Source organism: Limulus polyphemus, unplaced genomic scaffold (assembly GCF_000517525.1).
Source record: "Limulus polyphemus unplaced genomic scaffold, Limulus_polyphemus-2.1.2 Scaffold2402, whole genome shotgun sequence".
Taxonomy (NCBI): Eukaryota; Metazoa; Arthropoda; class Merostomata; order Xiphosura; family Limulidae; genus Limulus; species Limulus polyphemus.
The window spans coordinates 30105-42852 of record NW_013668012.1 but is presented as its reverse complement, the minus strand read 5'-3'; the positions used below and the strand labels follow the sequence as shown (position 1 = coordinate 42852).

The 12748-nt window shown below is 32.8% G+C and overlaps 1 protein-coding gene across 3 annotated transcripts in view; it reads right to left on the bottom strand.

Moving 5' to 3' along the window:
• LOC106466861 (E3 ubiquitin-protein ligase KCMF1-like) overlaps window positions 1-12748 on the bottom strand; it is a 55342-nt gene that overhangs the window by 12807 nt on the left and 29787 nt on the right. For all 3 annotated transcript variants that reach the window (XM_022394927.1, XM_013927163.2, XM_022394928.1), the window contains exons 4-5: window positions 6991-7092; window positions 5900-6056 (exon numbers count right to left, since the gene is read on the bottom strand). In XM_022394927.1, the coding sequence (XP_022250635.1) occupies window positions 5900-6056; window positions 6991-7092 (259 nt within the window). The remainder of the gene's footprint in view (window positions 1-5899; window positions 6057-6990; window positions 7093-12748) is intronic.

Here is a 12748-nt window from a genome sequence, read left to right as displayed (position 1 = left end):
AATTATAATCTACAATTTGATACCAAACTTACAGACATACATTCAGAAAATAGTAGTTAAATAAAATTTTGAATGTCAGTCTACAAACGTGATGACATGACCTTTCACCCCTGACAATAGGAAAACCTGTAGCAATAGGGTTAATGGAGTTCATCACCTAGCTCTACTTGATACAACAAAACAGCTATATTGCTTCAGGTTTCCTAAAGTATGAAAAGACGAAAAATTAATGTGAAATCATTTCAAAATAATTAAATTGTATTTATATTACATTTATTTTACATATAAGCCAATTTCCTTCAAGAAATACAATTTAAAAATTAAGTTACATAGTTCAATACACACTAGAACATAAAGTAATGATATGTATAACAACCCCCCCCACCACACACACAAAACTACAAACCAAAAATTTTCTAGACAGCATACCTTGAGAAAAGGAATGTCATGTTTTGCAAATGAAGCCTCATTTTAATATGAAGAAATACCACATTGGGCATTTTTGTTAACACTTGCCAACAACTGTTCATATACATTTGGTGGAATAAACACCACTCTTTTTGCAAAACTTTTCCAAATGCAGTTAGATTTTAGAGTCTATACTTTCTGTCCATCTTGAAGTATTTCAAAACACTCCAGAATGGTTCAGTTGGATTCAGGTAAGGACTTTTAAGTGGTCAAGGAAGCTTCTCACTGTTATTTATTCTGAACTAGTGCTGAAAATGGAGAGCCATATGGCTTGGTAAATTATCATGCTGAAAGAAGTATACACAAGATCCCTCCCTAAACAATTCTATCAACAAGTAAATGCAATACAGTTGAAACTATCACAACATATTATGGCATTAAAGAATTCCTTAATTATTACTTGTGAAACAAGTCCTAAAGTGGGCTTATACAACCCTCTCCTCCTTCACAATAAAGATGACACAATCATATCCAAAGGATTAAAGCCACACCCATTAACAACTCAACATGATGGTTTTTCATTGTTCTTAATCTAATTTCAGTGCTTGGAATGAACATCTTGCATTCATGGCTGGGTATGTGTTGATTTGCTGCTAAACATTTCATGAGTGATGGCACCCTGCACTCTTTGATGTTGATCTGCTGACTTGTTGTTAAAGATTTCATAAATGATGACTTCCTGCATTCATTGTGGTGAATATGCCAACTCACTATAAAGATTTCATGAGGACTGACACCCTGCATTCACTTCTGTGGATGTTTTGACTTGTTGCGAAACATTTCATGAGGGCTGACACCCTGCATTCATTGCTGTGAATCTGTTGACTTACTATTCAAGTTTCCATGAGTGTTGACACTCTGCATTCATTGGTGGGAATTGGTTGACACCCTGCTACAGATTTCATGAGGGCTGGTACACTGGATTCATGGCTTTGTATGTACTGACTTACTGTTAAAGACTTCAGGAGGGCAAATATGTTGCATACATGGCTGAGGATGTGTTGATTTGCTGCTGAAGATTTCATGAGAATTGACATTGCATTAATGGCTGTGTATATGTTCACTTGTTGTTAAAGATTTCATGAAAGCTGACACCCTGCATTCATGGCTGTTTGTATGTTCACTTGTTGTTAAAGATTTCATGAAAGTTGACACTCTGCATTCATTGCTGATAATTTGTTGGCTTGCTACAAAAGGTTTCATGAGGAATGAAACCATGCATCCATGGCTGTGGTGTGTGGACTTGCTATTAAACCTTCCACAAGAGCTGAAACCCTACATACCTTGCTGCGAACCTGTTAACTTGCTGCTAAATATTTCATAAAGGCTTACACCCTGCATTCATTGCTGTGGATGTATTGACTTACTGCTAAAGATGTTATAGGGCTGATATGCAGCACAGATGGTTGTGGATGTATTGATTTGCTGCAAAATATTTCATTCATTGCTGTGTATCTGTTGACTTGCTGCTAAAGATTTCATGAGGGATGAAACACTGCATTCATTGCATATATAACCACGGTTTAAAAAATTCAGATACAGGGAACTTCACATCAGCATTTACTGTTATTACCTACACACACTGAATTCATTTTTTTGGTTGTGTAACAAAAATTTATTTATATGATCAAAGTTTCATGAATCTATTCTTACATATTAAATAAGAAAAATTAGTTTAGAATTCTAGATGAAAATCATTTACTTATAATCAAATTTTTAAAGTCACATTTTTCAGACCTTTAATATAAAAAAGTAAAAACTTTTATTAAAATAAGACAACAGAAGCACACACAGAAATATCATTCAGTTTTTAAAACATTATTTGTCTTAGTGGAAGTATCCAAAAGTTTTATCTATATACGTATATTTAAGCAGCAGTAAACTTATCAGATCATGAAAAAGTACTGTGAAAACTGATGATAATATTACAAAATCTAATTATCAATAAATTAAATTGAAACAAATATGATAAACTACATCAGTTATTCCAACAAAACAAATTTAGTTGTGTAAAAATGAATTTTTAATATAGAAAAAGCTTCACATTAACCTATTTTCTTAATAACAGCAAAATAAAAAAAATTCAAATTTCACATATTTTCCAAGTGTTTGTTTGATTTAAAAAAACTGTAAATAAAGAAAAACATTCACTGTTGAAACACTGTATTATGTTCATGAAAAGATATGCATATCACAAATCTTATGAAACATTTTATTGGGAAGCTATTACCCAGATTTCCCAGAAAATTATATCATTCAAGTAAATTTTTCATGTGGTTGTTCTGCAGCTAGTTAATACTCTTGTGAACAGGATAAAGAACGTCATAAATTTGCATTAATCCTGACCTTGGATAAACTCTCTCAACATGAGCTCGGTCAAATTTACTGACCATGTGACCACTTTGTACTTATTATAGTTTTGATACTACTACCTTTTAATATAGTATGTGTATCTTCACAAAACTTGGCAGACTTTCAGTAAACATCACATGTTTTTTACTTACAAAAAATCAATTTTTTTAGTGAAGTATTTTTAATAAACTAAAAAAAGATTTGTCCATGAATATATTCAGTCTTTTTTTTGACTACTGTGAGTACAAAGTGATTTTCATGTTAAGATTAAAAATTACCTTTCTTCATCTCAAAATTCATTTGCATTATCTTTAAAATCTCCAAAATACATTTCAAACATTTTTTTCAGTGAAACCTTATACTTTAGCTGTTATTTTCTTTACCCTAATTCTATACAAGGTTGGTCAATTTGATCAACCTCGTACCCACAAAAAAGAAATAAAAAATTTAAACTACCCTTTTTTCTTTCTAGAATGACTTTAAACTGTAACATGAAATTACATTTGTTTATACTTACATTTTATTGCCCTTTGAAATGTGTCTATCTAATATTTGTGTCATTATAAGTTGTAAGTCACTTAGGAAATGTACGGCTCAAGTTATGCTATCCAATTACATTTCCCATGAGCTAGTAATCCGAGCTGCTCACGTGCATGCCTCATGAAAATTTTTATTACATTATTATTATTAATTTTACGTAATTTAGCTTTAACAAACCTAAAGAGTTTCCTATTTTTACATTTTAGTTACTTTTGTATTAATAAATAAAGAATACACATGAAAAACAAGAAATAAAGTACTTACCTGGACCTTTTTTTTTGATGTCGACTGTTGATGATACTTAAGCCTACTTTTTTTTTATATTAATGGTAGTAGTGCACTAAATAATTTTTATTTAATTAAATAATGCACCAAAAGTCATTGAACAATAACATGCAAAAAACAGACAACGTCCCATAACTATCACAACTGTTCTGGCTTTTTAACTATGTGACAAGAGCCATTACAATTTCATCCAAGCTGTTTGATGTGTTTCCCTTGAAAATGAAGCTTGTACTGAAAAAGAAACTGACAATTCTCTAAACAGAAAACAACTTGTATAATATGTCATTTGATAGATGAAAACCTTGGGTTTCTATTGGTCATAAATAATATAGTATTAAACAGAGGATATGACAGGTAGGTGTGGCAAGAGAGGTCTGATTTTCTATTTGATAGCTCTGTAACCAGACAAGATTGAAGGCTATAAAAATTATGCTGTCTGAGTGATGACAATTTTATAGTGAGTAATTTACATTACATTTCGTACTTATTGGAGGGGTGATGAATAAATAAGAGAAGAGTGGATGCCCAGAGAAAAATGTCACATTTCTCACACTAGGGGAAATTCAGGATTTTTTTAAATATTGCCTTATAAAATTAAGAACTTAAAACTTAGATACTAATAAAATATGGTTTATGAACTACTTTTTTTATACTAACTGGTATAACATGAACAAAAAGTAGTTTAATTAAATTTTTTAATGTAACTCACTAAAAACCTTGTGATGTACACAGTAAAGGATGTTCATGGAGAGAGGGTAAAGGTTACATACCACAGTGGCCACAAAAATTTTACTTCTTTGTGCATGAATATCTGTGTCATTGCTCTTCTAGGATGTGGCTGATAACCATGTGAAGGTTGGTTAGGAGGTTTTACAAGTTACATCAAGTTGGGAGATAATCTCCCCTTGGATGTACAGTAACAGAAATAATTAGAGAAAAATATAAGACATACACATAAAGGATTCACAAACAAAGAATAACAGCAACTAAATAGTAAATTTAATAATTGTAAGAAAAACATTGTCATAGAAAATACAAAAGAAAAGATGTACAACACACTAGTATTTTCTATGTGAACTCTCTGCTTTTCACAGAGCAGTACACCTTGTTTTCATGTTAACATACAGTTTATCAATGTATAATTGAAAAATATTGTTCAAAATGTCCTGTATTACTCCCCATTAACCCTTTCTATATAGGTAAAAGTCAGAGGCCATGGCATCACATTTTGTAACTCGCATTCAAAATTTTATTAAACGTCTAGTTTATAAATTTGGCATCAAATTGTAGTTTATAATTCAAGTGTTAGTATTATGCATAATTTATTTTCTTAGTTCAAAAGTAAATATTTCAAAAAAATAGTTAAATATTGATTTTTATGTGTCACATGGTGCACTGTCTTCTGCTTTTGCTTAGATTACAATTTTTGTCACTTAAAATACAACCTCTATAGTTTTTAATAAATTAGAAACACAAATCACCAATACTGACAAGCTAGAATATAAAATAAGAACCTCATACTTTTTCTATTTGCTGAGAAATTATATTTTGTAAACCCACCACTTCATCTTTTGAAAATACTTGTCTACCTACTCCTACTTTTCTTAAGCACATGTTTATAACCAATCAAAAACACTCATTTTGAACTATTCAACCCTGTCAGTTTTCCTAAAGTATAACCATTGGTGAGTTTGAAGTGTGATGATCAAGGCAATATTATGATCAGAAATTAGATTTTGTTTAGACACAAACACAGCTTTGTTAGGAAGCCTGATAAATAAAGTGGCATTTTCTATACTAATTTTTAATATTTTGGTATTCCAAAATGCATAAATAAAATCTATGAAAATTAATATATTTCTACTTGCTACATGTGTGAAATTCAGTGAGACTTAGCAAGGATGATGCATGAGTACAAAAAACTAAACTAAACTAAAAAAGTATAGCCCAAGTGTTAAATTTGAATTTTTTTAGAAGCAATAGTTTATTGCAAGTTTGTTTACAAATCACACATTGTGTAGTTAAATTGTTGTTCATTTACCTTAACTTTTCCAGGAGAAAAAAAAAAGAGTTACACCATCAAGACAGTTAAATAGTATAATCTAAGCAGTCAGCACTTCCATCTGAACGTTATGCTAACATTAAATCTCAGTCTGTTATAGCCATATTTATTGAAAGTATTTTTTCCTTTTTCACTTTCAGGTCTGTAATCAAAACTTTATAACTTTGGTGAAGTAATACATAATTAACTAACCTGCAAGAGGATTTATAGATTCCCTACTGTTAGGAGAAAGTGATGACAACCCATTTGAGGAATTAAACTGCATCTGGTTTCGTCGAGCACGAGCACTGCTCATTCCTCTTCCAGGATGAGGGATTCTCCTAATATGGCGTGAACTTGTTCCTTCATCATACTTCATGTTAAGGAGCACAAATTTATAATTGTTAATTGCATACATGTAATATTCCTTAATAAAATTCTGTGCAGAAAAAGACAAACACAAAATAGAGAATCTTTCTATTTAAATAAATAGAATGAGTTTAACATTTTCCCATTTACATAATACCCAGAAATTTAAACATATGTTCATTTTTGAAGATAGTTACAATTTACGTATTTTTCTCCATAACATTGCTAACTCTACTTTTATCTTTTAAATATCTTGCATGTTACTTAGCTAGAGCCCACCAGTTACTAAAAATTAAGAGATACTAATAACATGTTACCAATGTCACTATTTTCTGACCTTAAAGAACAAAATATCAAGTAATTTGCAAAAGATATACTTCAACTGCTTTTCTAAGTTTTTATACTAACAAAGACCTTTCTATGATAGAGTTAATGAAAATAACGTTAAAAAATCCCATATTTGCATTTTCCAAACTTCACATTTCATTTCATGCTGATGTAAATATGATGTTATAAGTATACCATATTCACTAATAATTATAAGTTGAGAAAAACTATGTAAACATACTGATGTATATATGATGTAGTAAATACTAACATATTCACTACTACTCACAAGTCGACAAAAACTTGTATACATGCTGATGTATATATGATGCTGTAAATATTACCATCTTCATTACTAATTACGAGTTGACAAAATATGTATGAAATTTCATTTATAATGGTAAATATCTAACATACAAAATAAATTCTCATAAACTTACCCTAGTGCTGCAAAAAGCGTTTCCTCTGTAGAAACACAATAATTAAGACTATGGTGGTTTTTTAAGTTTCTATTATTGTATACAATGTATTCTGAAAAATCAGATTTTGTGTCATGTTTTACACACACACACACACATATATATATTAATAATCTTCTAAAAGGATATCAAATCCCGAGGGCTACGGTGCTCTAAAGTAAGATGTGCAGCAAAGTCTTCAGTCACATAATTAGGTTCCCCATTAGGTGATGCTGCACAAACTGGGCACACCTATAAGGACAAATAATCAATCTCAAACTCTGATCTGTAAAACCTTTTCTTAGTAGAGACAGAAAAACATTATATAAAACTGAAGCACTTACAAATTATTTGTAGTGAAAACCAAAATACACGAGAATATTTTGATGATTTGTCAATAAACCTTATTTAAATAAGGCAGAGATTTGAAATAAGATAATGGGAATGAATTCATTGATATCTTTTAGCAATTTGTGTGTAACTGGAAAAACCAAAAATTAATTAAATGTAAATACTGAGGGTTATAGCTTTTTCACAGTGTTTGTGTGAATGAAAGATGGGAGATTTTATTCTCTTTAATAAAGATCAAAGACGGGATAATACTTCAGAAATTGGTATCTTGAAAAACTCATTGATCTATTGAGTACATGGGTTAAGGTTTTTATCATAAATGGAAAATGTTATCTTATAAGAATCCTGAAATAGTTACAAACAAAATAAGGGATATGACTAATGACCAGACAAATGAGTTAACTACCTTTTAAAGAGAAAGAGAAGTAGGGAAACTTGTATGGTCATGAGAAGTTTTTTTTTTAGATTGTTGAGTTTCCTTCAGTACAAAGCTACATAATGGGTTATTATTTGTGTTCTGTTCACAGCAGAGGAGATCAAACCCTGAATTTTAACATTTAGGTTGTTGAGGAACATTTTCTTACTCAATTTAAACACCATAGTATATGGATTTAAGACTAATCTCCAAAACTTGATGGACCTCATGGGATATTGAGATTTAGCCTAAAAATGTTGTTAATGGTGAATCCCAAATGATGATCCAATACATTATAAACACTAGCTGAGGATACTCATTAACCATTTCACTGCCATATGCGACTTTAGTCGAATTCCTGACATAGTTCCATTTACCGGTCAGTAATTTACTCCGTGCCACACCTGCATGGTCTCTAGGCAACCACAATGTAATCTAGTGTAGTTTCCTCAATTATGGGCATTATTTTTGTGAAATTCTTGACTTTTGACCCAATTTGAGGGCACTAACCAGAACCATGTCAACAGGTAAACGTAAACAAAAACAATGGCTTGACACAAAGGATGTAATGGGCTAAATAATGTGTGATTCAGGCTCAGAATTGAGTGAATTTGGCAATGATGATTGGAAAAACAGTGACACAGATACCGATAATGCTGCAAATAATGATAATTGGGGACAGTGATGATGATAATGGTAGCCAAGGGGACATGGCTGATGCTGATCATGAGTGGGTCACTGATGATGATTATGACAATTATATCCCAATTTGATGCCTAGCTTATGCTAAAAGGCCTCGCCCTGTGATTACACCTTTGCCTGACGGTAACCACCCTGTAGATTATTTCTACTTTTTATTCCCTCAGAAAGCATTTGAGCTTATTTGTGAGATGACTAACACTTACGCCCTGGGGTTCTTTGATAATCCGGCAGACCTCCCTGAAAATTCTTGTTACAATGATTTGGTTGAGTGTACTACAGATGAAATCAAAGCCTATGTTGGCTTGCAGAGAATGATAGGATCATGTTCTAAGCCAAGGATCAGTGACTACTGGGCAAATGGGGTATAGCCCAGTCCCCTGGTTAGTGAGATGTATTGCCATGCAATCATTAACAGCTGATAAGTTCATTCCTTCATTTTTTGAAAATTCTAAAAGGGTTCCACGTGTGAACATTGTGAAGCCACTGAATAAGCAGTATTACAAGCCATGTCATGAACTTACAATTGATGAATCAATGAGGAATTTCAAGGGACGGATATATTTTCGTCAGTACATACTGAACAAACCCACAAAGTGGGGGTATAAAACTGTGGTTATTGTGTGAGAGCAAGCCAGGTTTAGACTGGGATGTTTATACTGGTAAAGACAACAACCATGTGGCAGAATAAGGGTCTTGCAACCCAAGTCTCTGGTAGGAAGGTTCTATTTTGTTGAAATGTTACCAATCCATGGTAGTTTTAAGTAAACAGGGCACTTGTTGGGACCAAATTTTGGGACAGTTGAGAAGCTCGCAATTTTCCTTGAAGTAATTTGATTGATGACGCTTTCTGGATACCCATTTTCTAGTAAAATAGCTTTAATTGTCTTCAATTCAAAATCTAGTTTATAAAGTAGCAATAAGGTTCGTTTTTCGACTTTTAGGACTGAAAGAATCCCATCATGAGTATTCTCCTGTAAAGGTAGGTTTTCTGTATATACTGGTGAGAAAACGAAAGTCATCTTTTTCAACTAAGACTTCTAGGAATGGTAAAGGGTTATGTTGATCCTTTTCAAAAGTAAATTTGAGAGCCGAGTGCAATGAGTTTAGGTCTTGTAAGAAACATTCACATTCCTGTTCAGTTTTTAAAATGGCAAATTTGTCGTCTACATAGCGGAAATAAACAGCAGGTCTGGTAACTTTGTTGAATAGTTCTTTTTCATGGAAACCAATAAAAATATTGGCTAAAGCAGGTCCAAGAGAAGAACCCATGGCGACTTCATCAATTTGTTGATACATGATATCATTAAAGCTGAATTCCATCAAACATGTCGCAGTATTCATCAGTTCAATAAACAGGTCCTTATGTATTGGAGGGCACTGAACTACTCCATCATACAAAGTATCCACACAAATTTTGATGGTTTCTTCCAAGGGTACATTAGTAAACAGGCTGCTGATGTCAAAGAAGCACAAAAATGATTGTTTAGGGTCAAGGCTAAGGTACTGTATGGTTGTAGCAAAAGAAAAGGATGCTTGAATAAAAACTGGAATGGTCAAACTTGGATGACAGAAAGAAAATCAAAGTGAAAAATTCAATAATCTAGAGAACATGAAGCAAAGAGTCCATTGATAAACAAAAATCTCAGATGCCCCCCAAAATTCTGGACAGAGAAGTCATTCAGAACAGTCAATGAGTATGTCATAAAGACACACCCTACTTACATCTACATTATCATAGGTGCTGACTTGGCAAGAACTCTTGGAAGGCAAAATGGGGGTAATTAATTTTTTCTTTATCCATATCATAAACTACAAAATATGTCTAAATCAAAATGGGTCAATACACTTACAACTCAAATCATCACTTATTACGTCTATCGTAAATATGAAATTAACATATCCAAATATCAGCACAATTGTAATCCACACCACTATTCATGTTACATCGACAAATATCCACACATAGTTAAAAATAACCTAACTTATGAAGAACACCTGAAGATAAAAAACAAGGCTTTTATATTATACCATGCCAATCCTGTGAGAAAAGTTATGTAGGTGAAATTGATATGAGTTTCTACCCAATAAAAAAAAAAGAAATTAAATATGGAAACATAAACAATGCCATTTCTCTTCATATAAAAATTCTAGACATCAAATCCACTGGAAATTAACAAAAGTTTAGACAAAATGGATGGCTACATTAAAAGAAGAATTATCAAAAGTTGCTTGATCAAAAGCTTGTTTGTTTTTCTGTACCCTTAAAGGGATTCAAAGTTCTGGGATCATGTAGGTTTGTTGACCAGTTTTCCTGATAGTGTCAGAATGAAGAGGATGATAAATGTGTCAAAACTAGTTATCCTAATATTAAGACTTCTAACAGTTTGCTCCATTTTACTAATAATGCTACCATTCAAATCATATGACCATGTCATTATGCCAATTCACAGAAGTTTTACAGATCGCAATGATACAGTAGCTATTAGATCATTACAATAGCATACTACATGCATGGACTGTAGGGTTTACATTGGGGAGTTATGCCCTCCAAAAATAAATATTCCCTGTTCAAATACTCCCTGGCCCCTGCTAATTTGGTGCTTATGTAAGCTAGGTTTGACTAAAAGTACAAGTAGATGTAGAGATTATAGTAAAACATTAAACACAAGACTAGAAGGGAATGACACCCAGAAGCAAAATGAGATGTATGCTAAAACCCTAACCAACTCCTTGAATGGGACATAAATTAAAGAGAAATACCCGTAAAGACAAAACGACATGGAGGTCAGCTAATTAAAAAATGAGCATCTTGCAATACAGTCTAACAGGCAAACATATCAAAGGAACATAAGAGCCACAATAGCAGTAAGACACGTACGTAACAAAGACATAAAAGTAATGTCTGATCTTGATTAACCCTGTATGCACAAGTTAAAGCACCATAAGCCTACATTTTTGCAACAATGTTGGTGTTCCAAAATATAATTATTTTTAATTTCAAATATGTAACGTAGAGCACAAAATAATATGGTGCACAAAAAATAATGTTCTGAAATTATTACAATTTAACTGGCTTTCTAAATTGGCTAAAAGAAATTCTGTTAACTGGTCAAGATGATCACAACAAAGGCAAACAATAAAATTGAGGCCAAATGTTCCAAAACTTGGCACCTGAACAAATAGCCTCATACAAAACTTAGTAAAGCAGAATCTTCTCATTCTATTGGTTAAAAATTAAGGATAGAAATAATGAAATAAATTTAAGTTCACTCAAGGTAAAGAAATCAGAAAGATTACATTCCTTCATGTAAAGTTTCATTTCCTCATGAATTATTTTTTTTATTTAATCCATGCAATATGTTTCATATGTTTCAATATGATCCACTTTTAATGATCATAATTAAAGAATATGGATGAACCATGCATTCCTGATCAGGAAAGCCAACTAAAAAGATGAATGTAATGTTTTGCTTCCTGTAAATAATCTAATAGCAAATGTCAAAAAAAATTATTGTCATTTTCAGAAAGATAAGATATGAAAGAATGGTGTAGCATGTGTGTTATACTTTTTTGTTTATATTTCAGTAAAGCAAGAAATGTGGAGGCTATAAGTTTACATTAAGGCTTACCAACATCTACACTATACACAGCGTGGTCATAAGTAAATAGACACCACCTTTTCAGAAAAAATGAAATTTTTCAGTGATATTAATATCTAGTAGATCTTCCTTTCGCTTCGTGGAGTTTGTTGATCCTATGGGGCATCGTGAGAATCATCTTGTCAATTTTAGATTGTGGGATTTTTGCCCACTCTTGCTTCAAAACTTGGAGTAGATCGCTCTTCGAAGTTGGTTTTTTGGTTTTTTCTTGACTTGCCGGTCGAGTATGGCCCAAAGGTTTTCGATGGGGTTCATGTCAGGAGATTGGCTCGGCTAGGGCAACTTCTGGATACCATTTTCTTCCTGCCACTTTTGGGTGTTTCTAGCAGTGTGACACGGTACTCCATCTTCCTGGAACAACGTTGTGTTCTTGTCCACGAAACACGAGGAATAAAGTGGCATGAGTCCTTCCTCCAATATTTCGACGTGTTTCACAAAATTTATGTTGCCAACGCATTCCACTAAGCTCGATTTCCCACCAACCCAAACAGCTCCCCAAACCATCACGCTGAAACCACCATGCTTCACAGTTGGCTGCAATCTGTTGAGCCAAAACTCTTGGTGAGGCATTCTCCAGACCCATATCCTTCCACTGTCCAAAAATTGAGCAAATCTTGATTTGTCTGAGAACAATACGGTCTTCCAAAAGTCCAGAGGCTTGGTCATCATATCACTTGCCCACTTCTTTCTATGTTGGCAGGTCTTAATAAGGGCTTCCGTCTAGCTGCTCTGCAATGGTAATCCAATCTGTGGAGAATCCGTTGAACAGATTTCGGGCTCA